Below are 25,352 nucleotides of genomic sequence, written 5' to 3'. Positions count from 1 at the left end.
AAATACATGTTTTTTCATTCAAAATGCACAGAACCAAGCAATGAATATAACTAAATAATATCAGAAACACAACTGTTTTATTTTTACTTCCATTCCTCATAAAAAAAAAAAAAAATCTTGGAGTTTTAACATGTAAAGGGCGAAGTTCTCTCGAATACTGTTAACAAATCTGTCAGATCTGAATTACTTAGCACTTCTTTGACAAAATAATATGAGAATGTCATAGATGTAACATAACACAGTGCTAATACGGCCACCAGGCGGGAGGTACCCTGAATCGGTGGCAAGCCAATTGCAGGGGACAAGGAGACAGACAACCACAAATGCTCTTTTCTCACATAAACAGAAATTCATTAGCTAGACAAATTCGGTAATATTCTGGCAGATGGACAATTTACACTTCCTTACTGCCTATAAGACCACATTTGTTTTCATTTAGATGACTATATGAAAACACAATCATGCCAAAGGCAAAAGCGATGCAGAGCTGTGGTGTTAGCACATATTAGTAATTTTCAATGCTACAAATAACCCACACATACTGCATTTGAATGTGAAGTGAGGTTGTTGACATAAACTGTATCCAATATTTGACAAGTATGAATTAGTAATGAAATCGAAATAGAATTGTCTATTTTACAAACTTTCCAAACTCTAGTATTTTTTGGGGAAAAGTAGCGTTTGCTCTCCAGTTTTAGCATATCTTTACGACTCAAAGTAAACAACCTCTTGAGGGGAAATATACAAATTCCCTCACTGAGTGTGATCGCATGCTCGCTGCAGTGAAGTCAGGCAAATGAACCACTACAACCATTATCAGTGACTTACGCAAATATACTTAACATTAATATTAAATATATAATATAATGTGGAAACAAACCAAGTACCATATTTTCCGGAATATAAATCGCACTTTATTTATAGGTTGGCTGGGCTTGCGACTAATACTCAAATGTGGCTTTTTTTTTTCTCTCCGACCACCGACAGCCTGTTCTGTTGTTTTTCATTCATTCATTCATTTTCTGAACCGCTTTATCCTCACTAGGGTAACAGGGGGTGGTGGAGCCTATCCCAGTTGACTTCGGGCACGTGGCGGGAGACACCTTGAAGTGGTGGCCAGCCGAAAGCAGGGCACGAGGAGACGGACAACCATTCACACTCCCACTCATACCTAAGGGCAATTTAGATTGTCCAACCAGGCTACCATGCATGTTTTTGGAATGTGGGAGGAAAGCAGAGGATCCGGAGAAAACCCACGCAAGCCCGGCCGGAGAGAACATGCAAACTCTACACAGGTGGACCGATCTGGAGTTGAAATGTGAGGGCGACGCACTAACCACTCAGGTGTCGTTCTGTTGTTTTTTGGGCTATAATTATCTGAAAAGCTGTTATGTTAACAGATGCCTTTTAGTCTGTTGTTATCCATTTTATTACTGTTACATATCTGTCAACGTATCCGTTGTTCCTGTATTTCATACGTTTTTGATCATTTAATTGTCTACGCCGTATAACAACTTTTGTACGGTATTTTTTTTAAGTAGGTTTTTTGTAAAACCGATTTAGTTTTACCCATTTTGGCTCCAATCCGGAACGTCTCGGTAACTGGTAGCAGACGAAAACATCATCATCGACTGCTAATATTGACATGCACACGCAAACTCCACTTTCACACGTCCGCCTTTTCACTATATAAATATGGCGCTTCAGCAAGCAATGTACCCAGACAATCAACCTGTCAGCATCATACAGCGACATCTACAGAATCTTGGAACTTTGTTTAAACAAAAAGGTCCACCGATTGATTGGGCACTACGTTCACTTTGGGGAAAATTTTAGACTTTTAAGTGCGCCCTATGTGAGTAAATATCTGCCGTATTGCATTTGTACAGTTTATTATCGCCTAATAAGGGGAATTGCAATCATTAATAAGGGGAGTAATTGGTTGAGGTTGACAGGTATGTTGTTACTTTAACATTATGTTTGTTCTTGGTTTTTGGTGAAATAAAATATTAAATGCCCATCCAAAAATGCAACTTAGATATATTTTTTCCTTTTCATTGCATATTCTTTGGTCGGTGTTACTTCTACTTAGGTGCGACTAATCGTCCAAAAATATGGTACTTATTTGGCATGCATCACTTTAATTAAAAAAAAGGTTTGTTTACCGTGGCTTGGAGAAGCTACAAAAAAAAAATCAAAGGAAGCAAAAAATAGACACATGATTTAGGAAGAATCATAGTATATGACTAAAGAATACTTAAATTACTGTTTAATGCAGAGCTGCCAACCTCTGTCGACCCCATTTCAGGAGTACCCTTGTCCCATTTCGGGAGTTTTATGTTTTCATCAGTAGTGAATGCAATTCACGCAAATTCGATATAAAATGTCCAAAAAAATACCAGACAATTTAAATCAAACTGTTATTATCATGCTCAGATGATTCACAATGCACTTGTGTTACCGAATTCATCCGGTTTATAGTGCAGTTGAATCAAATGCGTAAGATGGCGGAAGCCGTAGCGATGGTGTGAATTTCGAGGCATTTAAATTGGAAATTTGGCCCTTTTCCGAAATGGTTGCTTTAAAAAAAATGAGGTGACAATTTTTTGGATTTCCGGAGTTTAGGGAGGTTGTCAGGAGTCCCGGAGTTTGCTTTGCTTGTCCGGAGTTAACTCCTGAAATTCCGGAGATGTTGGCAGCTCTGTTAATGGGAAGTACCTTGGGTCATTGTACTGCTGATATTGTCAATGGGACTGATGCCATTTTGATTGGTGTGGTTGCTCAAGTCCACCATTTGGTGAAGGCGGAGCTTACGGCAGTAGATTGATGCTGCTTCAGGTTCCAGAGCAATGATAAGTTGCTCGGGGTTGTCACGGGATACCAAACCAGACTACACAAAGGCAAAAGACAGAACATTCTAAATAATCAAATAAAAGAAAAACATAATTTCAAATTAAGTTTGTTAAACACACCTATACCTAAGAAGCAGAGTAAGGCTTGGGAGTAGTGTTCGTTCGCGTGTGTGTGGGGTCAAAGTAGGTAAGAGCGTAAGATGCCAATCATTACTGTTCAAATTGCCCAACGTGCGCACTGCGTGGCCACGTGCGGTTTCACCGTATGTTTTAATGGGAAGCGCACTTCCTTTTCACTGCACACTAACATTAGTACTTCTGCGCACCCCGTGTTGTAAGGCTGGAGGTAATCGGTTAGGGTGAATTAGGGATGTGGGTTTTAGAATAAGTCGTGATCCAACTGAGGTTGTTGTTGATTGTGTTTGAGCGTGGGGTAAAAGACCCCGCTAAGTTTTGCCCTAATTCGTCCTTCCGCTTTACTGCGTGCTGACCTTATTTTTTCTAAAAACAGCATTTTCTGGAAATACGGGTTTGAAGTGTTATTGATTGTAAAATTGTGTCTCTGTCACACACAAAAAAACTGTGAAACTTGGCATGGACCTTCTGAATGGCCAGATTCAAAACCCTGCCAATTTTTGTTGAAATCCAGCAGACGGTTATGTCACAATCGGAGTGTATTGGTTTTTATATTTTATCGGTTTTCTTTGCTGTTAAGAGACCCATGATGTTGAAACTCCAGATTAACACACTTGAAATCCAGCAGACGTTTAAGTCGCAATCAAAGGCTATTGGTTTTTATATTTTATCGTTTTTTTCTTTGCTGTTAAGAGACCCATGATGTTGAAACTCCAGATTAACACACTTGATGGCAGATTGTGTGTTGAATTTGGTGTAAATTGGACCATTTTTTTGGAAACCCAATTTTTTTGATTAGCGATTTCCATGTCGGAAAAATTTCTATAAAAAAACCTATTCTATGACATCCACAAACGTTCAAAGCATATCTGTGTAAATTTTTGTAGATTGTAAGGACTGAAAAACAATTTGGAAGGAACAGTGTTGAATCTCTGAGTATTAGGGAGATTTTTTTTCCAGTTTATGTTTGAGGTGGGTTTAAAACACGAACTGTTGTCGTTACGAGCCCAAGTCCAATGTCGTCACTGCTATCTGGATCGTTCCTACCACTGTGTCAGCGAGTCGGTTTTTCATTTTAGCAAGGACCAACACCACAATGCCTTTAATATGTGTATTGCTTAGGTCCCACAATGCACTAAACAACATGGTGATGTTATTACTAAAAATAAGATAAAAAAGTCTTCATTAATAGGCACACAAATCAAGACCTACTAACTAACCACCTCACCACCTAACTCACGGGTCACCAAACTACGGCCCGCCGGCACATTTGGACCGGCTCTCTGAACAATACCAGAGACGCTATCGGATTTTTTTTCTATTTGGCCTTGAAGACTGGGACGTTTTAATTTTGTGTTTGGTTCATTGCACCCCTGCTGAGCCCACAAATCATCCCAGTGAAGCGGGCCTTCGCATTGCTTCTTTGGTGACACGCGCGGGGAGTGTTTCCCTTTGATCAAAGTGTTAGCGAGACATCTGGACGATCGCAGGTGAGGGCGGAGCCCTGGGGCCATCGCTATTGCGATGCTATTCAAGCTTATAAAAACTGTGCAACCTGAACCTGTTTGAGAACGGAATAATGGCGAAAAGGTTAGTTAAGAGAAAAATTGATTCAGAATGCAGGGTATTTAACCTGCAGTGGACAAACGATTATTTTTTTGTTCAATGCAAAGAAAAGGCTGTTTGTCTCATCTGTCAAGAGACGGTGGCAGTATTCAAAGAATACAATCTTCGCCGGCACTATGAATCCCCTCACAAAGACGAGTACGATGGCGCGCAAGGCCAAATACGAGCAGACAAACTCTCAAAGCTAAAAGTTGGACTATTATCTCAGCAGACTACATTTCTACGCCAAGCTCAGCTGAACCAGGCATCCGTTCGGGCCAGCTTTCGGGTTGCTAAACTGATAGCAAGCAACGGTAAGCCTTTCACTGACAGAGAGTTTTTTAAGAAATGTATGGATGTTGTCGTGGAGGAAGTGTGTCCCGAGAAGAAAGATGCATTTAATGCCGTAAGTCTGTCGGTGAGTACAATGACCAGACACGTTGAAGAAATCGGGAGTAATGTATATGCCCAGCTGCAGCAGAAGACGAAAGAATTTGACTTTTTTTCATTAGCACTGGATGAAAGCACGGACGTGCAAGACACAGCGCAACTGCTCATTTTTATTCGTGGAGTTAGCGCAAACTTTGAGATTTGCTAGGATCTGGCAGCCCTCCAAAGCCTCAAAGGGACTACAACGGGAGAGGATATTTTTGACAAAGTGTGCCAAACCATGGAGAAGTTGGACCTGGACTGGTCAAAGCTAGCTAGCATCACGACTGACGGGGCTCCTAGCATGGTGGCCGAAACTCGGGGTCTAATAATGGGACGCAAGAACCGGGAGTTGGAAAAAAGGGGTCTCACCGCCCCGCTACAAGTCCACAACTTCAGAGCAAAGGGAGAAGATTGTGCATGGCACAACAGAAAGTTAATGTTCCATGGCTTTTTTTTTCTATGAAGAACCCAGAGAGAGTTATTTAGTTATTTATTTCATAGTGTTATTTATTTCCTGTTTTTTTCTGTGAAGAACTCAGAGAGGGTTATTTAGTTATCATTTATTTCATTAATAGTGTTATTATTTGTTTCCTGACTTTTTTTCTGTAAAGAACCTGGAAAGGGTTATTTGGTTATGTGTGGCTTTCTGGAAAACAATAAAAAAATTTAAGCTCCCCTACGATCGTCACACTTTTTCTGTTACAAACTGACTCCGGCCCCCCATCAGCGAAGGGAAAAGTTATGTGGCCCTCACAGGAAAAAGTTTGGGGACCCCTGACCTAACTTATTGGAACAGTTGATATGCTATGTTTGCCAAAGTGATGCACTGCCATAGACCTTGACAACACCCCTAAAAAACAACATAGTGTCAGAAGTGAGACAAGACACATGTTCGTAACTGCGATAGGACAAACGTAAAAAGGTTATTTCTCCCCGTCAACTAGTTTTGTAAACCTCAAGAAGACGCAACAATGCTTTGTGTGTAATTTAATGCCAGTTATTGGAAAAATATAAACTTTCTCTCACACCACGACACCAGCTTGAATTCATCAGTTCCTGTCAGTGGTGACATCAGTTGCGGGAAAATTACATTTATTTCTGTATAAAAATATTTAATTACATCATTCATTGTGGTGGCCCGGTGGCGCGAGTGGTTAGTACGTCGGCCTCACAGCTCTGGAGTCCTTGGTTAAAAAAACAGGTCACGTGCACCTGTGTGGAGTTTCCATGTTCTCCCGGGCCTGCGTGGGTTTTCTCTGGGTACTCCGGTTTCCTCCCACATTCCAAAAACATGCATGGTAGGCTAATTGGACACTCTAGATTGACCCTAGGTATGAGTGGGAGTGTGCATGGTTGTAGATCTTGTGCCTTGCGATCGGCTGGCCACCGATTCAGGGTGTCCCCCGCCTCTGGCCCGGAGTCAGCTGGGATAGACTCCAGCATGAGGATAAAGTGGCTCACAAAATGAGATGTGATGAGATCATTCATTGTTATGTGTTGATTTTATTCACTGTTTTACATATATTAAAGATGGAAATTTGTGGTTAAAACAGGCGCCGCAAGATGTGCAGAGACAAATACGTATTGATCATTTTCAAAATTATGCGCTGAGAGATGAAGCGGTGCGCTGAATTCCGCCATTTTTCACCGCAATTCTTCATGTCTTCCGGTTGCGAGTTTCAGTGTAGATTAAAAAAAAAATATCCTTCTTCACTTCACGGCCTCAACTTTCACGGTTTCACTACATCACAGATTTTTTTCTGGGAAAAAAAGTTCATAAAAATGAGAAAATGCACGCTGAAACTCGCAAGCGGTCTTCTGCTTGCCACTGGGAAAATGGCAAAAAACAGGACTGTCACTTAACTGAGGAAGAAAAATGGCAGGCAGAGGGCGGTGGCCGTCATTTTAATCCGAAAATAGTGCTTTTGGTGGATTTTTATCAGAACCTTGCTTATTTGAAATAAAAACTTGCTTAGCGAATTGGACAGCAGAGAGCATTTTGAAGAAATGCGAGCCTCGGGCGACGTTACGGCGGATGGCATCATCCTTGTCCAAAAAAGGACACTTTGGCCGGCGAGGATAGCGGGACATCGAGGCTGAGCAACGTGGAAGTTGAGATTCTATTTAAGTCTGTACAGTGGGCTGACCTCGTTGTATTTATCTGAAAATAGAGCTCCCTGACCAGCTAATTGACGGCTGGACAGCGCAGAGGAGAGAAGTGGACGTTAAATTTCCCGGCCGGTCGGCCGGTGATTCAGCAGCCCATGCCCACGTCGTTGGCTGGTGATCTGGCGGCACATGCCCGCAGCGACAGCCGGTGATCCGGTGGCGGAGAGAGGCCTGCCCCGTGACCCGGCCCAGGCCGCAACAAGCAGCGAAATATTTTTTGGAAGAGCTGAACTGAAGATTCCAGGCTTCACACAGATTGCATGTGTGGAGATGCTGCTGGCTGGCTTCATGGAAAAGCCAGCCTTAATCAACAAGTTCAACTGTCCTCATGCTTTAAAAAACAAGACTAAGCCTATGTTTTGATTGATTAGTTTATAACAGACAATGGTGTTTTTTAGGTCGTTTAATTACCTGACATGTTTCCATCCCACACTTAGTGAGGCGAGTTCAAGGCCTAACCAAATCTCAAAAGTGTTTTGCAAAAATGTTACCAGCACGTGAAATGTCCAACAAGAGAGGATAAAACTCTGGATGATGTTTACTCTGACATTAAAGGTGCATACAGAGCCATACCACTTTCACACTTTGGACAGTCAAACCACATCTCTTTGTTCTTGGCCCCAGCATACCCCCTCAGCTGACAAACACAGGCCCAAAGGCGAACCACTATCATTTGGCCTGACGACCCCCTGCCCCGATTCCAAGACTGCTTTGAATAGACAGTGGGAAAGTTTCCACCATGAGGAGTTGGGCACATTCACAGACACAGTACTGCCTTAAATCAAATACAGCATGGTTACGGTTTGTGGAGAAGACCATCCAGATACGTATACCCAAACCAGAAACCGTGACGACCAGCCAGGTCCGATCACTTCTCCGGGCCCGTGATATAGTCTTTAGATCCGGCGACAGGTTACTCTCCAGCGCAGGCCGCGACAACCTGAGGAGAGGCACCAAGGCTGCCAAAGCAGACAACAAGAGGAAGATAGAAAGCCAACTCGACAAACCCCAAATGAGGTGGCAGGTCATACGATCCCTCACCAACTACAAGGGCTGCGCTGCGACTCCTGCGGACTCCTGTTGTACTGGCAGATGAGCTAAATAACTTTTTTGCCCGCTTTTCGTCCCAAGACTAGCACTCAGTCCCATCACCTCAACCACCAGTGCCTCCCACACCATCCTCTGGAAAAAGCCTCACCCCAGTAACCGTGGAAGTAGTGGATGTGAGACATGTGCTCTGTGCTGTCAACCCAAGGAAAGCCATAGGAACGGATGGAATGCCGGGGAAAGTATTTAAGGCATGTTGGAATAAAAACCTGCGAGGACCGCTTTGTCCACTCCTGGTCTCGGTCCTGTTTAAGTGTTGACTGAGAAATCTTGTTTCTGGCTAGGACCAGCTGTTATAGCGGACAGAGAAGGGGGAGAGTCGAGGTGTCTTGTCTATGTCTTTGTGAGTTCTGGTCTCATAGTTAAAGATACTTGTAGTTTGGAATAATGAGACATTCATGTACAGGATGTATAGGATATGCATATGGTACTGTTAAAGTTTACAATGAACGTATATAATTTAATACAAGTTGTTATTCAATAGTCTACCTTATAAGCAGCTTCTCTCATGAATTGTTTCGCAGGCATTTTCCATATGGCAGGAACAGTGATAACCCATCTAACATCCTTATTGTCAAACTCTCCACCTGTTTGATCACTCAGTTCCTGCAAAATTAAAGACAAACAAAGAGAAAAAAGAAATAATTTCAAGTATTATATAATTTTGATATACCGTATTTTCTGGACTATAACACACTTATTTCTAATTTGGATGCCCTGGTGACTTTTTTATTTTTTCACTCTGACCATCAAGAGCTTGTTACGTTGTTTTTTGTAGGGTTAGGGTTACCTCTAGAGTTTAACTCTATTTTACTTTTACTTTAACATATATAGTTTGTTATATTATAATATTGTTAGATTAAAAAAATCATCTCATCTCAATTTCTGAACCACTTTTTCCTCATTAGGGTTGAAGGGGGTGCTGGAGCCTATCCCAGCCAACTCCAGGCCAGAGGCAGGGGACAACCTGCATCTGTGGCCAGCCGATCGCAGGGAACAAGGAGATGGATAACCATTCACGCTCACACTCAGACCTAGGGGCAATTAAGAGTGTTCAACCAGCCTACCATGCATGTTTTTGGAATGTGGGAGGAAACTGGAGTACCCGGAGGAAATCCAGGCCCAGGGAGAATATGCAAACTCCACACAGATGGACATGGCCTGGATTTGAACCCATGACCCCGGAGCTGTGAGGCCGACGCGCTAACCACTCGCGCCACCGTTCATATCATGCATAAATATATATTATATACCTTACATGGCCCTTAGCCTTGTGCTTTTCTTTCGCCAATAAAATTGAATTGAATATAGCGTCCCGGGGGCGCGAGTGGTTAGCGCGTCGGCATCACAGCTCTTGGGTCCTGGGTTCAAATCCAGGGTCGGCCCACCTGTGTGGAGTTTGCATGTTCAACCTGGGCCTGCGTGGGTTTCCTTTGGGTACTCCGGTTTCCTCCCACATTCCAAATACATGCATGGTAGGCAGATTGGACACTCTAAATTGCCCCTAGGTATGGGTGTGAGTGTGCATGGTTGTCCGTCTCCTTGTGCCCTGCGATCGGCTGGCCACCGATTCAGGGTGTCCTCCGCCTCTCGCCCGGAGACATCTGGGATAGGCTCCAGCTCGCCCCGCGGCCCTAATGAGGATAAAGCGGTTCAGAAAATGAGATGAGATATATGTACATATATATGCATGTTTATTTATGTACTATGTACATAAAAATAACCAAAAGACTAAAACTGAATGATGCCGGGGTTTCTGTTATTCATCAGCAAAATTAATTTCCCAAAGTGTAATAGTTTACATAACAAATAACATACAATTTATTGAGAAATGTAATGCTTATTATCAATATATCAGTCAGGTACCATACTTTCAGTGCTTGCTCTTTAAAGAAGGCCAGTGCATAGGCAAAAATGTCCAAAGCTTTCACACGCTTTCCATTGGCTGCCTGGAGATCCGTGCTGATCGACAGATTCTGTGTGTAGGGACAGTAAAAGAGATGCAAGAGTAAACTTTATATTATTGAAAACAAAGTGTTGGATTTATTATGGGATGTTTCTATATGTTTTGTAAGCATTTTTAATAAGTAATAAGGCTATAAATTAATTCATGATTTATGTTGGGACCACGCTTGAGGACGCTTTCCCCCACAGCTACTTTCGAAGGCCAGTTCATTGTTTTCAGGACTATTGACGGCAACAAACCCTGTGTTTCTGCAGATCGGCAAGAAACTCTTACCGTGTTTGGACTGGACTCTGGCAGATGGCGATAATCGCATTATTGTTTAAAAATACGGCTGCTTTGTATACCTTATAATAAAAGTATTATGCAATTTCTTACACCGTTGTTTTGGTTTCCCATCCGCTCGGGTCACCTTGTATGCAATTGTTTTGAATCAGATTACATGAAATGTTTTCCGTTTGTCGCGACTAAATACAATGAACAATATACTGCACGTCAGAAATGCTCAGGAATGAAGGCGCATTATGAGTGTGGCTCCTTGCAAGTTGTAACCAGATATGTGAAAGATGTCTTCCAATTTTAATTAAATATTACTAATAATGATTTAAGGGTATTAATCATTATTGCAACATTTGGTCCTTCGAGTAGCCGGGGTCAACACACCGCTAAGGAATCCAGACGCTGCGGTTCAATATCTGGAGTGACCGTGCACGGCGAGAATCCCTTTTCCAGGCTGGATTATTTCTCAGCAGCGCCTGGATTCTGGTTGGTTGAAGACTATCCATTTTTTGGAAGCATCTATCGACATTTCTGGTGAGTCCGTGTGATGTCTGCATATTGTTGACGGGTTCCAAATGCGCAAAGGGCATCACACGCGATGGCCTTATTTTGAGAAATAAGGCTCGCGTCCTGGGGATGGCGATTTTTAAAACCCTGTGAATACTAGTCACTGGCGGGTAGACACGTGTGTGGTCTATAAAATGTGGTGGTCGACGTTGTTTTGGTTGTGTGCATAGTTGTTAAAGCCTAAGAAGAAACAGGAAAAAAAGGTACTACGAGGTTACACATGAATCCACTCCAAAATGGGTGGCTCAAACATTAAAGCGGCTATTGACGACGCTCCAAAGATGTGTCTGCCGTGTAAAGATTGGAAATGTGTTGGAAATCAGAGCGCTTTTAGAATTAGACATCTAGACTTATTGATAAAATAAATATGGTTTTGCTAGCTTAATATGCATAAGATATTGATACTACGGGATAATGTACGTACTAATGCATAGAGGTAATATATGTATAATATATGAATGGAGATAGAAGCGACACGGCTTGTTCCACAGATACAAATTATTGTTTTTGATGACGAGGTGGGGAAAGGCAAAACGTGCTGTTTTGTAAATGATAGCGGTCCTCCACTGGTTGATAGGAGCGAGGCGATGGGCTGTTTTGTTCTACAAACAAGACAGGCCTGCTCAAAATGATTTGAATGGGGATTTTGAACATGAGGATGTTGAGCTAAATTTAATGGAAACACTGGCATTTGATTTGGTTAAACCAGAGATTACATTTTTTGTGAATGGAATTCAATTGGAATTTTTGTGTGATGCTGAAAGTTGTAAAACGGCAATTAAAATGGTTATTTCCAAAAGCTAGACGTACTTTGTTAATAGTACCTAAATGTACTGTCAACTTAATGGAATGAAATGGCTTATTACGGCTTATCTTGATTTTATCCTGTACCGCTAGCGGGAATGTTTTGGTTAACAGTCGAAAAGAAATACAAAACGACCAATAAATGTTTAGCGGGGTTGTCAAACCTGCGTTTTTGTCATACTCTAAACTAGTCAAATAATGCGTAAGCTGCGGGGGAGCGCGGCTGTCTTTGCTGCTGATTAGAACGCGAAAAAACATGTGGACCGCGTAGCGGCTGATTTGACGGTGTTAGGCATTCAGTATGCGCGCGGACCGCACGAGCGACTAAATTTTTTTGGACCCCTTCCGTGAAGACATTACAATAATTGGCCTTGGGGGTGCTGAAGCAAACTTGAGGGCAGAAATGGGTTTTGCTATGCTTGCAGCATATTGTGATGATCAGCAGACAGTTGGACCCCCAGGAATTTCAAAGTCTCTACTCGGGCCACACATTTGCCGTTGATATACAGGGGGGACGGAGCGGCGTTGTTCTGTCGGAATTCCAGGATGAGTTCTCTGGTTTTGGAGACGTTCAGTGCCAAGTTGTTGAGAGCGCACCACTCACTGAGTCTAAGGACCTCATCTCTGTTGGCCGTCTCATTCCCTTCTGTGATCTTCCCCACCACTGTATTATCGTCCGCAAATTTCACAATGATGTTCTCAGGGTGCGTGGGTCTGCAGTCATTTGTGTAGAGCGAGTAGAGTAATGGACTCCGCACAGCCTTTCTGAGTGTGTGGGCGGATGAGTTGTGGCGACCCAGCTTCACGTGCTGGGGTCGGTTGACCAGAAAGTCTTTAATTCAGGAACTGGTGGAAGGTGGGAGCCCCAGATTGGCCAATTTAGGAATAAGAATGTGCAGTTTTATGGTGTTAAAGGCTGAGCTGTCATCGATGAAGAGCATTCTGACAGCTTTCTCAAGATGGCTCAATGCAGCGTGGACGGCGGTGATTAATGCATCTTCTATTCGGCCGATATGCAAAATGATGCGGGTCATGGATGAGGGAAAGACAGGCTTTGATGTTTTTCAGTCCCAGTTTTTCATAGCACTTTGTGGTGTTTAATAATATCAATATGACCAATGCGAATTTGGTTCTTGAATCTGACATTTTATCAATGCTGTTTTTCAGTTAGTCAGAAAGAACCGATTACTGGTATACAGTATACCCTTTTTTCGCGGGGGTTACATTCCAAAAAGAACCCGTGATAGGCAAAATCCGTGAAGTAGAAACCTTTTTTTACAATTATTATACAATTAAATAATCTATTATACATTGAAAAGAAAGAACAAACCCTTTTACAGGCTCAATCATTTGTTTCAAAAATAAAAGTACTGTACTTTAGAAAAGTTTTTTTTCAACAAATAACTTTTGTACTATACTGTCAAATAATAATTTTAATCATCAATGTGAACAGAAGGCTTCAAATTGCGGAGATTAGCACCGCCTACCGCGACCCAAGTAATTGAATTAAACGGGAGAATATTAAAAATGGGGCGTCCCGGTGGGGCGAGTGGTTAGCGCGTCAGCCTCACAGCTCTGGGGTCCTGGGTTCAAATCCCGGTCACGTCCACCTGTGTGGAGTTTGTATCTCCCCGAGCCTGCGTTTTCATCCGGGTACTCTGGTTTCCTCCCACATTCCAAAAACACGCATGGTAGCCATGGTGTGAGTATGGATGGTTGTCTGTCTCCTTGTGCCCTGCGATCGGCTGGCCACCGATTCAGGGTGTCCCCTGCCTCTGGCCTGGAAACAGCTGGGATTGGCTCCAGCACCCCCCACGACCCTAATGAGGATGAAGCAGTTCAGAAAATGAAGTGAGATGAGAAAATTAAAAATGATTATGAAAAAAATAAAAAGTACAGTCGAACAAATAGTGACTCAGGTGTATTTCACTGCTCTTCAGACTGAGCTGCCGCATCCTGACTTTGCTCTGCAGTGTTTTCTTCTTCTTTCTGTTTTACGTATGTGTACATATTAAACTGCAACGTTATTGACACACAGGTAGAGAAGAAGAGGCCTGACTTTTAAGCCAATCCAGAACACAATGTACAATCCAAATCCGTGAAGTAGTGAAACCGTGAAAAGTAAACCGCGTTATAGCGAGGGATCACTGTAATAAAAAGGGGCATATTTTCGACAATTCATCCACATAAATAAACCATTTGAGTGTCAGCACAGCCTGCCCACCAATCAAGAGTGTTACCTACCCATTGGCCAAAAAGGATAAATTATCTTATGGACTAGAATAGTAAATATTATGCTGGCAAGTTATTAAACCTGTTATCCTTTTCACTTCATGCTACTGTAGGTTGTGGGTTAGGGGTGCAGTTATTTGAACCTTTCAGTTATGGTACAGGTCAAGTTGAACCATTTTGGGAACATCGTTGCTGTTCATGATAAATGAACATAAAATAAGTTTCAAGCTAAACTGAGATGGACTGTAAAAAAATTGTTTTATTCATTTTGTTATTTTTTTATGTGGCCTTGATCATATGTTTATTGAATGACAGTCAGTCAGATATAAAAGTAGTATGTGTCGCACATTGCTTAGAGAAAATGGATGGGTGGTTTAGTTTGTTATTGAGATTAATAATGCCTTACATTGCGGCTTAAAATCTGTGTGCCATCATTCCTTGCTTTTCCTATAAACATAAATACAGAACTCACAATTTGGTTCTCATACTGTTTATGGCAACACATACATTTAACTTTATGACAAAGAGAATTAAAAGATTACACTATGAATGCTGTTTACAAAGAGAAAGATGACTATGTTTGCCCTGGTATTAAACTATAAGACAAGATTTAAACATGTGCCTTACCGAAGTGGTATGGAGCTTCATTTTAAATTTCTCCAGGTAGAGCCATTGCTTGGACTCACTGGGATCTAGGTCATGATAAAAATCCCGCGCTGCATAGCCAAAACTATGAAATCTTCTGTCCGGTGTCAGTAGAATTGTAGTCGGTGTCTTTTGGTTCGATACTCCAGGATCACCACCCTCCCATCGCCTAGAGAAATTAGGTTTAATTAGTTAACAGTAAAAAAAAGGTACCATCAAGTCAGATGAAGGCACATTTTTGATTTGGATCACTTAAAATCACCATTATGGTGTGAATGTGAGTACATACTGTATTCCTATTGGCATTAAATATACTGTCTGGAAATGTAATACTGTGATCCACCACTTCACGGCTTAAGTACATTGTGTGTTTTTATATTAAGTATAAAAAATTCAACATTCACGCAGAAACTCGCAAGTGGAAGACACTTTCCTGTCTTCCATTGCCCACTAAGAAAATGGCAGAAGACAGTCACTCAAATCAGCACCGAAAAAGAAAAATGACGGGCAGTGTATTTGTACCAAAAAAGAAACAGCAGTCACAACTCCCCATCAACATCTCCCCTGTGCGCCGAAAACCTCTCCCCATGACCGTCTCCGGAAGAGTCCACCGGCTTCTCAAGACAACAAGCATCGAAGGCACACAAATCAGGAACTCAAAGCCGACCTGAGCTGATCAGCCATGGTTCCGGAGACGATTAAAAAGTCCCGGAAAAGGAAAAAAAATGTGACAAGCCCTAAGAAAAGAGTTTAAAGACCTCCTAGTCGGTTGTGAGATCAAATACACTAATGACTGTTGAAACGGGCTCATTTACAGCTATAATTAGAGTGTTTGGGGGTCTGGAACATCAGCCATTTTATTTCAAAACTTATCATTACCCTTTTTCAAAATATTAGTGAGATATAGAATCCTTAACCTGTCATCCTTTGAGGACTGGTAGTGTAGAAAATGTTGTACAATTGTGATAAGACAAAATATACCTCATGGTGTGAATGCACTCAGGCTCCTTCGTGAACGCATAAGCATAGCCGCTTGATGTTGTTCCAAAGTCAATGGCAACCACCACCACAAAGGGCATTTCTGGCGGAACTTGGTCTGTGTCATTCTGCAGAAAAACATGACATTGAGTGTAGTGCATGCTGTTCATAAAATGACACGATGGTTGTTAGTTTTTCTGATAATTTTAACATGAGGAAGAAATTCCAACATAATAATAATAATAATAATAATCGGACATAGGCCCCTGTTGTAGTTATCACAACACAAATAGTTATCACAACACATCACATTCACTGAAGAGGTAAAAGGGGTAACCTGTATTGAATTTGTGTAATAACCATGGTTTGCTGCTCAGTTGACCGTAATAACAGATCTTGGATTATTCTAAGATTTAGGTTATTTTGGCACGGATGTTATAAGAGAACTACTGTATATGTAAAAAAAAATATTTACATAGAGTCATACCTTGAGATACGAGCTTAATGCGTTCCGGGACCGAGCTCACCTATAAGCTAAGTCTTGAACGCACCAAAAAAAGCCTGACATTGGCACGTCAAAGTGGCGCCGACACTTACTCTAGTGCTGCAACATTGACCAATGGGAGCCTTGTTTTGGCACATCTCTGTGCTCGCGTCATTACCTCGAATGTGCCGCATTGACCAATAAGAGCTTCGCGTTGGGACATCAAAATTTAAATGGTGCCGACACTAACTCTAGCACTGCTTTAGTCATAATTTTTAGTTTCATTAGAATGTCTTGGGTGTGCTGCATATACTCCTTGACTAGCAACAGCGTTACAATATTATTAAAATAATTTAGATACTACGCCCCCTCGTGGTGCACAGGTTCACTCGCCTGACTTCGGTGCGGGCAGACGCAAGCTCGATTCCCGCAGGTGGCGGTATGGTTGTGAGTGTGTATGGTCGTTTGTCTCTCTGTGTGCCTTACATTGACTGGTTACATTATTTATTTTTATTTTTTTCCAGGGTCATCTATGGTCTTTGCTGGAAATGGGTTAGCCATTTCATCTTTATTAACTGCTTACTTGCTTACTAGAGGTAAGATCGGAGCGAAAAAAATCCAGCCCGACCTGACCCGGGCCGCGGGTATTAAAGCCCAAACCGGCCTGGCCCGAGCAATTAACTTGATTTGCTGGCCTGAGCCCAAAGCAAACCCAAAATTTAATATTTTATTTGTGAGGACGGGAGGAGGAGGGGTGATTAAATGATGACAAATTAAAGCCTGTTGAGCCTAGTGAGAATAAGCAGTTAAGAAAATGAATGAATATTATGCAAAAATATTTTGGTTCAAGCCTCCAGCCCAGAGCATTTAAAGAATAATTATTTTTCATTCCCAGATCCTTTGCATTTATAAAGATAAAGCCATTGGAGGAAGTGACGTAGCACTGTCACACTAAACAGCCCTTCACAAGTGTACTGCGCAAGTGTGTATTATCAAAATGTTACAAAATTATTCTGCATTATCTTTACTGGTCTAAAAATATGGTCATTGGAATGGTATCGGCAAAACATACTTCCCTGAAAAAAAATGGATTTGCTCAGAAGTAAAAAATGCAGTACATGACATCCCTAGTTGTAATTGAATTGTCTTTGAGTTAGAACATGCATTTTCTTTTAAGACCATATTGTGTTATGGCATGAAATAGCAAAACAGACTGTCTGTCTTCAATTTCTATTTTCTGGACAGATTATTTTCTATCAATTACAGTTTATACAGCTGCAGGATAAAGATATTTATAAAAAAGAAAAAAGCTAGAGCATGAATGAAAAATATGAAAATAGATGGGTTACCTGAATGTGTGTAGGAGACAGTGGTGTGATTCCAGGGTCACCTATGCTCTTTGCTGGAGATGGGTTAGCCATTTCATCTTTAGAAATGAAAAAAAAACAACAACTTAGAAACACAATGTACGTACTATATAACGTATCACCCACCACATGGCATACTGCATCACAGTGTGGTACGCTGGAAGCACGACAGCAGACAGAAAAGCCATGCAGAGAGTGATTAACACTGCCCAGAAGATCGTCGGCTGCTCTCTGCCCTCACTGGAAGACATTACCAGCCCTCATTACCTCAGCAGAGCCAGGAACATTGTCGGGGACCCATACCACCCTGGTCACAACCTGTTCCAGCTGCTGCCCTATGGCAGACGCTACAGGTCTAACAAACTACGGACAAATAGGCTTAAGGACAGTTTTTCCCCCACATCCATCAGGACTCTAAACTTACAGTAGCACGACACAATCCCTTCTGTGTAATAACTTCGGGGTGAGGTAACATGAAAAGACGTTAGGCGGTGATCTGCCTCCTACTGGCTGACTGGAGGTACGTGGGGAGACAGTGAGAGGTAAGTGATCCGCTCGGGGGATGATGCGATGTATCCATCACGGCAGAATGCCAACGAGTCTGAAATTATCAATTATTTGGGCCTTTTGCCGGGAAAGCGCACCTTATGGAGAAGCACTACCAATTTCATCATACGCAGCTGGGTATGATGACAATTAGGCTTTTTCGAGTCAATGATCATGACAAAGCCTATGTCCGATTATTATTATTATTATTATTATTATTATTATTATTATTATTATTATTCTAAGGAGTTTATCCGGAAATGCAACCCAAACTCCGGACAACCTCCCTAAACTCCGGAAGTCCTAAAAAAATCTTTAAACACACCTTCCATGAACTTAAGGTAATACTCTTTGTATTTAGGATTACTCTTCATTTTTCTTTTTAAATGTTTCAGGCGCGGAGTGTTGTCCTGCTGTGTAGGAATCTGACGTGGAGGCAATGTGATAGTTTCTCTTTCTCCTTTTTCAGTATTCAACTTTGATTTCTCTTCAGCATATACTTTGTATTCAACTTCCATAACCTCTGATCTTCCATCATTTTTAATCTCTCTGTTGGACTAACACCTTTTTCCTTTGTTCGGATATTTCCTTTTCTCTGTTAATTTCAGCATGCTTCGAAGCCAATCATGCTGCCACCTCTGCCTTGTTTTGTGACACATGGCTACCTTGCAGACTCCCCCCTGCCGGTCTTGACACCGTCGAACCATATATCGACCTGGCATCATCTCTTTCCAGCAATTTCAAGAGTGATTCTTTCACTGCCTCAGGGTCAAACTTTTTATCTTCTTCTGCGTAGCGTATTTTTAAAAGTGTTATCACTTCTGTTGTCACTGAAGAGCAGCTATCAATTGTTCTCCTAATGTCTGGAGATGGTGTGGTCATGGTGCAGAAGCTCTCATATTCTTGCCTTAATGTTGGCTGATATACACCTAAGGATTGAATCATGTCACCTAGTTCCTTTTTAGTGCATTCTTGTTTTAATTTGGTTCTAATGAACTAAACCTCAGTCTTAAAGTTAACATATGCATACATGAACTTCTTTTCTCTCTTAAACTCCTCTTTTTGGTATTGAATTCCCTTTTCGGTAGGATGTTTCTCCCCCTCTGTTCTCCTCAATGGTTGTTCAGACGGAACAACGGTTCAGACTGAACAACCATTTATGAATTTGAAGACCGGCATTAATTTTAGCTGTGCCCTCTTCAATTTCCAATCTTTCTGTTTCATCAAGTACAAGATCAAAAATTTCCTTTAACATTGTCTTCTCTTTTTCCAGAGGTTCAATTACTCCTTCTAGGACATTTGTGTCTCATTTGCGCTCTGCCATTTTGCTTAACTATTTTGTTTGCATACAACACTATGATAATATAAAATCTTGAAGTTAACTACAGAACCAAGACCTATAGAACTATCATGAAAATATTTATTCACAAATCAAAAACAGATTACATATTTCTTTTCAATTTACGAACTGTCAAAGTGCAACATTCTCTTCTTTTTCCCTTTTTTTCTAAACAAGCAGCAATTTTAACTCTCTACGTTGCACGGTTTGGACAAATGTAGCGAAAGAAACTTAACATACACACACACACACAAATAGAGCCAACCCGGGAGAAGAAAGGTATCAAAATTTAAAACAAAATTAGAATTAAGTTTAGTGTAAGGTTAGATTAAACTTATTTTTGAGTGTGTCTGCATCGTAATCCAAGTTCATTTAAATTTGTTTATGTTATGTTACGAGCACGTTGCCGTGCAAAAAGTCTCATCCCCCTCTCTCTGTGCGTCTCTCTCCCCTCCGCGAAATCCGTCTAATTTTAGTATACTAAACACACTTCAGTACTATTAAACCACTAGTTATTTGTTACTTTGTTAATAGATGGCGAATTGGAACAAATAAAAATGTTTTTCCAATCAAATATCCTGTTTTTGGTGTGTTTTCAGAGGGTTGGAACAATTTCATTTCTTTTTAGTTCATTCTATGGGAAACGTTTGTTTGAGTTACGAGAAAATCGACATACAAGCTCAGTCCCGGAACACATTAAGCTCGTATCTCGAAGTACCACTGTACCTTGTGTTTAACAAACATCTTTTGGTTTTTCAATAACACATTCCATTTATTAATTATTAATTTATTACTATTATTAGCACCTAATATCTTCAATAGCTCAAGAGAGCAGCAAACTAACATATTTCAGGTTAGGCATACTCATCGATAATACTTGCAAATGCTCAAAGCTTGAGTTTACACACTTAGAGAAGGTAAAGAAATTCAATCACTCGTCTATAAGGATTCGACAGCCATTTCTGGCCACCATAATGTCAACTCTCTATGATGCAGGGTTTGGACAAAAGTAGCGTGAGAAAAATAACATAAAGCATCCATCCATCCATAAATCACGCTTTATCTATTCCTGCTCCCCAAAACAATTTTTTCCCTGTCGTGACAGAAACACTCGGCGAGACACGATGGTGCTGGACGCGTTGACACAAGACGCCTTTCCACGTCATTTACAAACGTCATTTTGGGAATAATTTCCGCCAGCGAGTTTCCAGGTGCACACACACATCCATCCGTACATCACGCTTTGAAAGGATTAGAGAATAGATAAAGCGTGATGTGATTTATGGATGGGTGAATATTTATAACTCCTGTCACGACGGAAAAAAAAGTGTTCCGGGGAGCACCTAGAAACTCGCTGGCGGACCAATCAGCCACACGGTGCATTTAGGGCACATCATGTAAAAACAACAATTCATACATAAACTCTGCTTTTAGCTTCAACAAAAAAAGTTGAGATTACACACTTAGAGAAGGTGAAGAAATGCAATCACTCGTCTATTAGGATCCGACCGCAGTTTCTGGCCACTATAAAAAAAAGTCAATTGTCTATGTTGCACAGTTTGGACAAACGTAGCAGGAGAATCTTAACATACACACACTCGCACACGCATGAATCACGCTTTATAAGGATTATAGATGAAGGAGCAGAGAATATTCAATTCATCATGCGTGACACAATATCATGCATATGTCCAGTGGCAAAAATCCCAATTCTGTTATTGGTCCCAAACTTTTAGTGACAGACGCAACTTAAGAGAATAGGAAACGGTTCTATCTCCGTCGCCTGTCACTAGAAATTAATAAGCATAGGGTCTGTTGATCGACAAATCAACTGCGAGGACCCTGGCCACACCATGTCCACGCTCCACAGTTAACATAGAAGAGCCCATCATTTTATCGGTGTGCAACCAGCACGTATTTCATAATATTTCAGGGCATGTTTTCCAGAATAAAAATGAAAAACAATGGCATGAAAAATCATAGCTATTCTTCATTAGATCTCCTAGTTTTCAACATGGCCTGGAATCAGAGTTTAAAACATCTCCGGTATTTTCCACAAAAATTTTACCTCTGCGTAATTTTGATTAACAAAAAGACATCGGTTCCCTTCAAATTCAAAGTCAATCAGAGACAGGTTCTGACGCACAGGCAAAATGCAACAGACAATAATTGAGAAGCACTACACTACGGTGCCAAGACATTCAATTTACCAAAAAAACAAACAGGTTCACATAAGTGCCAAAGAAGCTTACATCTGCCTCACTTTTAGGTTTTCTGGTTTCCCCAACTCTGGCTTTGTCAAGGTGCAGCAGGTTCCGATACAAACAATACCAAACATGCTCACGCTGGTAGGCATCAAAATGACTCAGTTACTTTCTCAGGGAATTACTTTGAAGTTTAAATGCTTTTGGGGTGGATTTGGTCTTTTACCCTGTGTAATCTGTTTTGATTGTCCACTGCTTTCACCTGTTTTCTGCTTCATCTGCTGCCTTGTGTGTCACCCACCTGTTCTCCATCTCGTTAACCCATGTCTGTGCATTTAAAGTCCCTTTGTTTCCCTGTCAACGTCCCATCAGTGTGAGGTGTGCGTCCCAGTTATGTTTGATTCTCTGGCTTTTGGTTCAATTTGTCTTCGTCTCATGAATTAAAACCTTAAGAGTACACCACCGTTCCTGGCCTCCCTGTTTCCCTGCGATTCGGTCCATACCTCTGTATTGCACGCCCGCACTACATGACAAGCAAATTTCACACCGTCAAGGTAGTACTTTCATGGACATTGCAAAATCTAGCAGAAAATGTTGGTTTTTCCAGTTTGCTATGACAAACTTGCGACCTTTTAATCTCAGTAAAAACATCTGTACTATATTAAAACAGAAAAATAACATGACATTTGAATTGAATAGAAATGCGTTTTCATACATACAAATTGTTATATTCATCTGGCCTTCATTTAAAGTGTTCTATGGCTGACACAAAGAAAATATTTTAGTCTTACTTAAAAGCATTTTGGTGAATTGTCTCCCAGCAGGAGATAATGTTATCTAATCCAATCCTTTTATCTCCCTCTCTCATATTTCCACTTGTCCACCCCATGGAGAGGATGAGTGGTTTGAAGTCCTATAATACACTTTGTCGAGCAATTACAGAGCCAAATTACAGACCACCTGTGGCTACAACAAACTAGGAGCAGTCCAAATTGGGTTTTTTTCTGGCCACGAGAGTCAACTCGGAAAATCACCTTTGCAACATTAAGTTTGTATGCCACCTAATCAGCCATAAAAATGATTACATTATTTAGTACTTTCATTCTCAACTACATGGTGTGAGGCAAAAATCCTTACTTGGAGCCCTCAAAAAGCTTTTTACTGGCACTACATTGTTATAAGAAACTTAATGTGTTTGTACTTTCTTAATATGTTATTAATGTTTTATTGTGGTGGATAGAGAACTGTATTTGAGTTGAGCTTATTTGTATTGGCTACTGGTCCAAAAGTAAATGAAAGCTGAATGTAAACAAAAATTGTAATGAAATTATTCAACTGTTTGGTTTGCATGGAGATGGAACAGGGAATGGACACACTTAGAGGGAAGTGAATGTGGAAACGACGGATTGTGGCGTACTGAAAAGTTATATGGTGATACAGGACATGAGGGAGCAGAACACCCAGACAATCCAACAAGGGTCAGATAATGACCCAGAGTTTCAATAGACAGAAAGAGATTGACAAGACGGAGAGAAAGAGGTGGGTGAAAGGAAAGGCAGTGGAATGACTGAAACACAAGAGGGCAAACAACAACAGATAAATTAATGATTTAAAATCTACTCATGTAAGAAAAGAATAAACGCGACAGCTGAAGACAGAGGCTCGGAGCTGGAGGAGAACCAGCTAGTGAGTCGGGAGCAGCGAGAACATCAAAACGTAGCATACTTACATTGTGCTGCCAGCCTTATGTTGGAGATGGTGATTTGTTTTTCTTAGCTTCACGTGCATCCCCTGTGTACTTGATTTTCACAAATTTTAATATATCGTTGTGTTTTATCAATATCATTTGCAGCATTGCAATTGAAGTGATTGTTTGCGAGAATGTGATTTCACAGGTGAATCAAAACATACCTCGTGTTGAAAAAAATTAGAGAAAAGTGCAGTATCGTCATAAAAATGAGTTTGTGCACGTCTAATCTAAAGGAAAAAAAACCCTTTGAAATACTAACAAAAACAACTTAGGAGCCCTTCCGTTGTTTCAGGCTGCATACAACTTATTTGTCATGTAAAAAGACCTTGAGTGAGTGTATGATGCATAGCTGTAGCATTGTTGAAAGATTGGATGAAATTCCTCGCAGAACTCATCTCATCTCATTTTCTGAACCGCTTGACCCTCACTAGGGTTGCGGGGGGTGCTGGAGCCTATCCCAGCTCACTTCGGGACACCCTGAATCGGTGGCCAGCCGATCGCATGGCACAAGGGGACAAACAACCAGTCACGCTCACACTCATACCTAAGGGAAAATTTAGTGTCCAATCAGCCTACAATGCATGTTTTAGGAACTTGAGAGGAAACCGGAGTACCCGGAGAAAACCCATGCAGGCCCGGGGAGAACATGCAAAATCCACACAGGTGGACCGACCTGGATTTGAACCCAAGACCCCAGAGCTGTGAGGCTGACACGCTAACCACTCGAGACACGGTGCCGCCCGCCTACTATCATGCAAACCCTCTAAAATTATCATTATTCTGTATGAAAGATGTGAAAAATGCACAAAAAAGAGAAAAAGGATAAGAAAGTCATTAATTGACCCATTAAAATGAATAACAAACTAAATTATATTGTTGTTGAAGGGGATAGGTGAGAGACGAGAAGGCAAACGTTTGGCTTCTGACCAAAAGATACAAACATGCAGACACATTAATCCCTTGATTTTCGCGGATAATGTAGACCAGACATGGCTGCGATAATAAAAAAAAATGCGAAGTAGTATTACTGTATTTTCACACCTATAGGGCGCACTTAAAAGTCTAATTTTTTTTCTAAAAAATCCATTCAAAACATCCCAGGCGAGTGGCAAGGCATTTGACTTCCGTGTGTTCGCAACGCTTTAACCCTCAAAAACATTCTCAATATTCAAAGAAATAGCACATTAGATCTATACCAGGGGTAGGGAACCTATGGCTCGGGAGCCATATGTGGCTCTTTCCATGGGGGCATATGGCTCTCCACTAACCTGTGAGGTAAAATATGGAAATCATTGGTGAGAGAACTGAGTCCCGAACGCACTAATAAGAGCGTCACTGCAGTGTCGACACTACCTGTACCCCTACTTTAATCATAATTTAGTTTTTTACTCTTCTGCATGCATGACATCATTGATACTGATTTATTAGCCACAGCATTACAATGTTGTCAAAAGAATTCAGAGACCTATTGTATGTTAAAAGTGATGAAATGACAAAAAAAAATAAAAAATCCCACTTTCATATATTTTTACTTTTCAATCTCGAGAATGGCTCTCAAGGAATAACATTAGAAAATATTAATTGTTTATGGCTCTCTCTGTCAAAAAGGTTCCCGACCCCTGATCTATACAGAGGAAATGTATGATGTGAATGACAACAGAATGCGGGTGTGAATGCTTGGAAAATGGACTGAAGCCATGGATCGAACACAATTTAACAACTTTGCTAACGGATTGGGAGTGATGAATGTCCAACATAGTAGTTCGGGCAGGCACCGTCGCACAAGTTATGTGACGATTTGGAATGGATTGTTGATGCCGATATAACAGCAAGGAGAATCAAAGGCTAGGGAGTGATGCATGTCGCGAGTTAGAATGGATTGTGGATGACCGGG

General features: G+C 41.1%; 1 protein-coding gene across 3 annotated transcripts in view; it reads right to left on the bottom strand.

Moving 5' to 3' along the window:
* The window catches only part of hspa12a (heat shock protein 12A), a 57,772-nt gene that overhangs the window by 17,935 nt on the left and 14,485 nt on the right, over positions 1–25,352 (bottom strand). For 2 of the 3 annotated variants that reach the window (XM_077613290.1, XM_077613292.1), the window contains exons 2-8: positions 17,602–17,678; positions 15,772–15,896; positions 14,773–14,959; positions 10,172–10,276; positions 8,790–8,906; positions 2,719–2,890; positions 2,166–2,180 (exon numbers count right to left, since the gene is read on the bottom strand). In XM_077613290.1, coding sequence (XP_077469416.1) covers positions 2,166–2,180; positions 2,719–2,890; positions 8,790–8,906; positions 10,172–10,276; positions 14,773–14,959; positions 15,772–15,896; positions 17,602–17,678 — 798 coding nt within the window. Of the gene's footprint in view, positions 1–2,165; positions 2,181–2,718; positions 2,891–8,789; positions 8,907–10,171; positions 10,277–14,772; positions 14,960–15,771; positions 15,897–17,601; positions 17,679–23,437; positions 24,197–25,352 lie in introns of those variants that run through there. The other variant, XM_077613291.1, reaches the window with a different exon arrangement.

The sequence above is a fragment of the Stigmatopora argus genome, chromosome 11, assembly GCF_051989625.1.
Source record: "Stigmatopora argus isolate UIUO_Sarg chromosome 11, RoL_Sarg_1.0, whole genome shotgun sequence".
In the NCBI taxonomy this organism is placed as follows: Eukaryota; Metazoa; Chordata; class Actinopteri; order Syngnathiformes; family Syngnathidae; genus Stigmatopora; species Stigmatopora argus.
The sequence above is the reverse complement of the archived record's forward strand: the minus strand, read 5'-3'. Positions and strand labels throughout refer to the sequence as shown.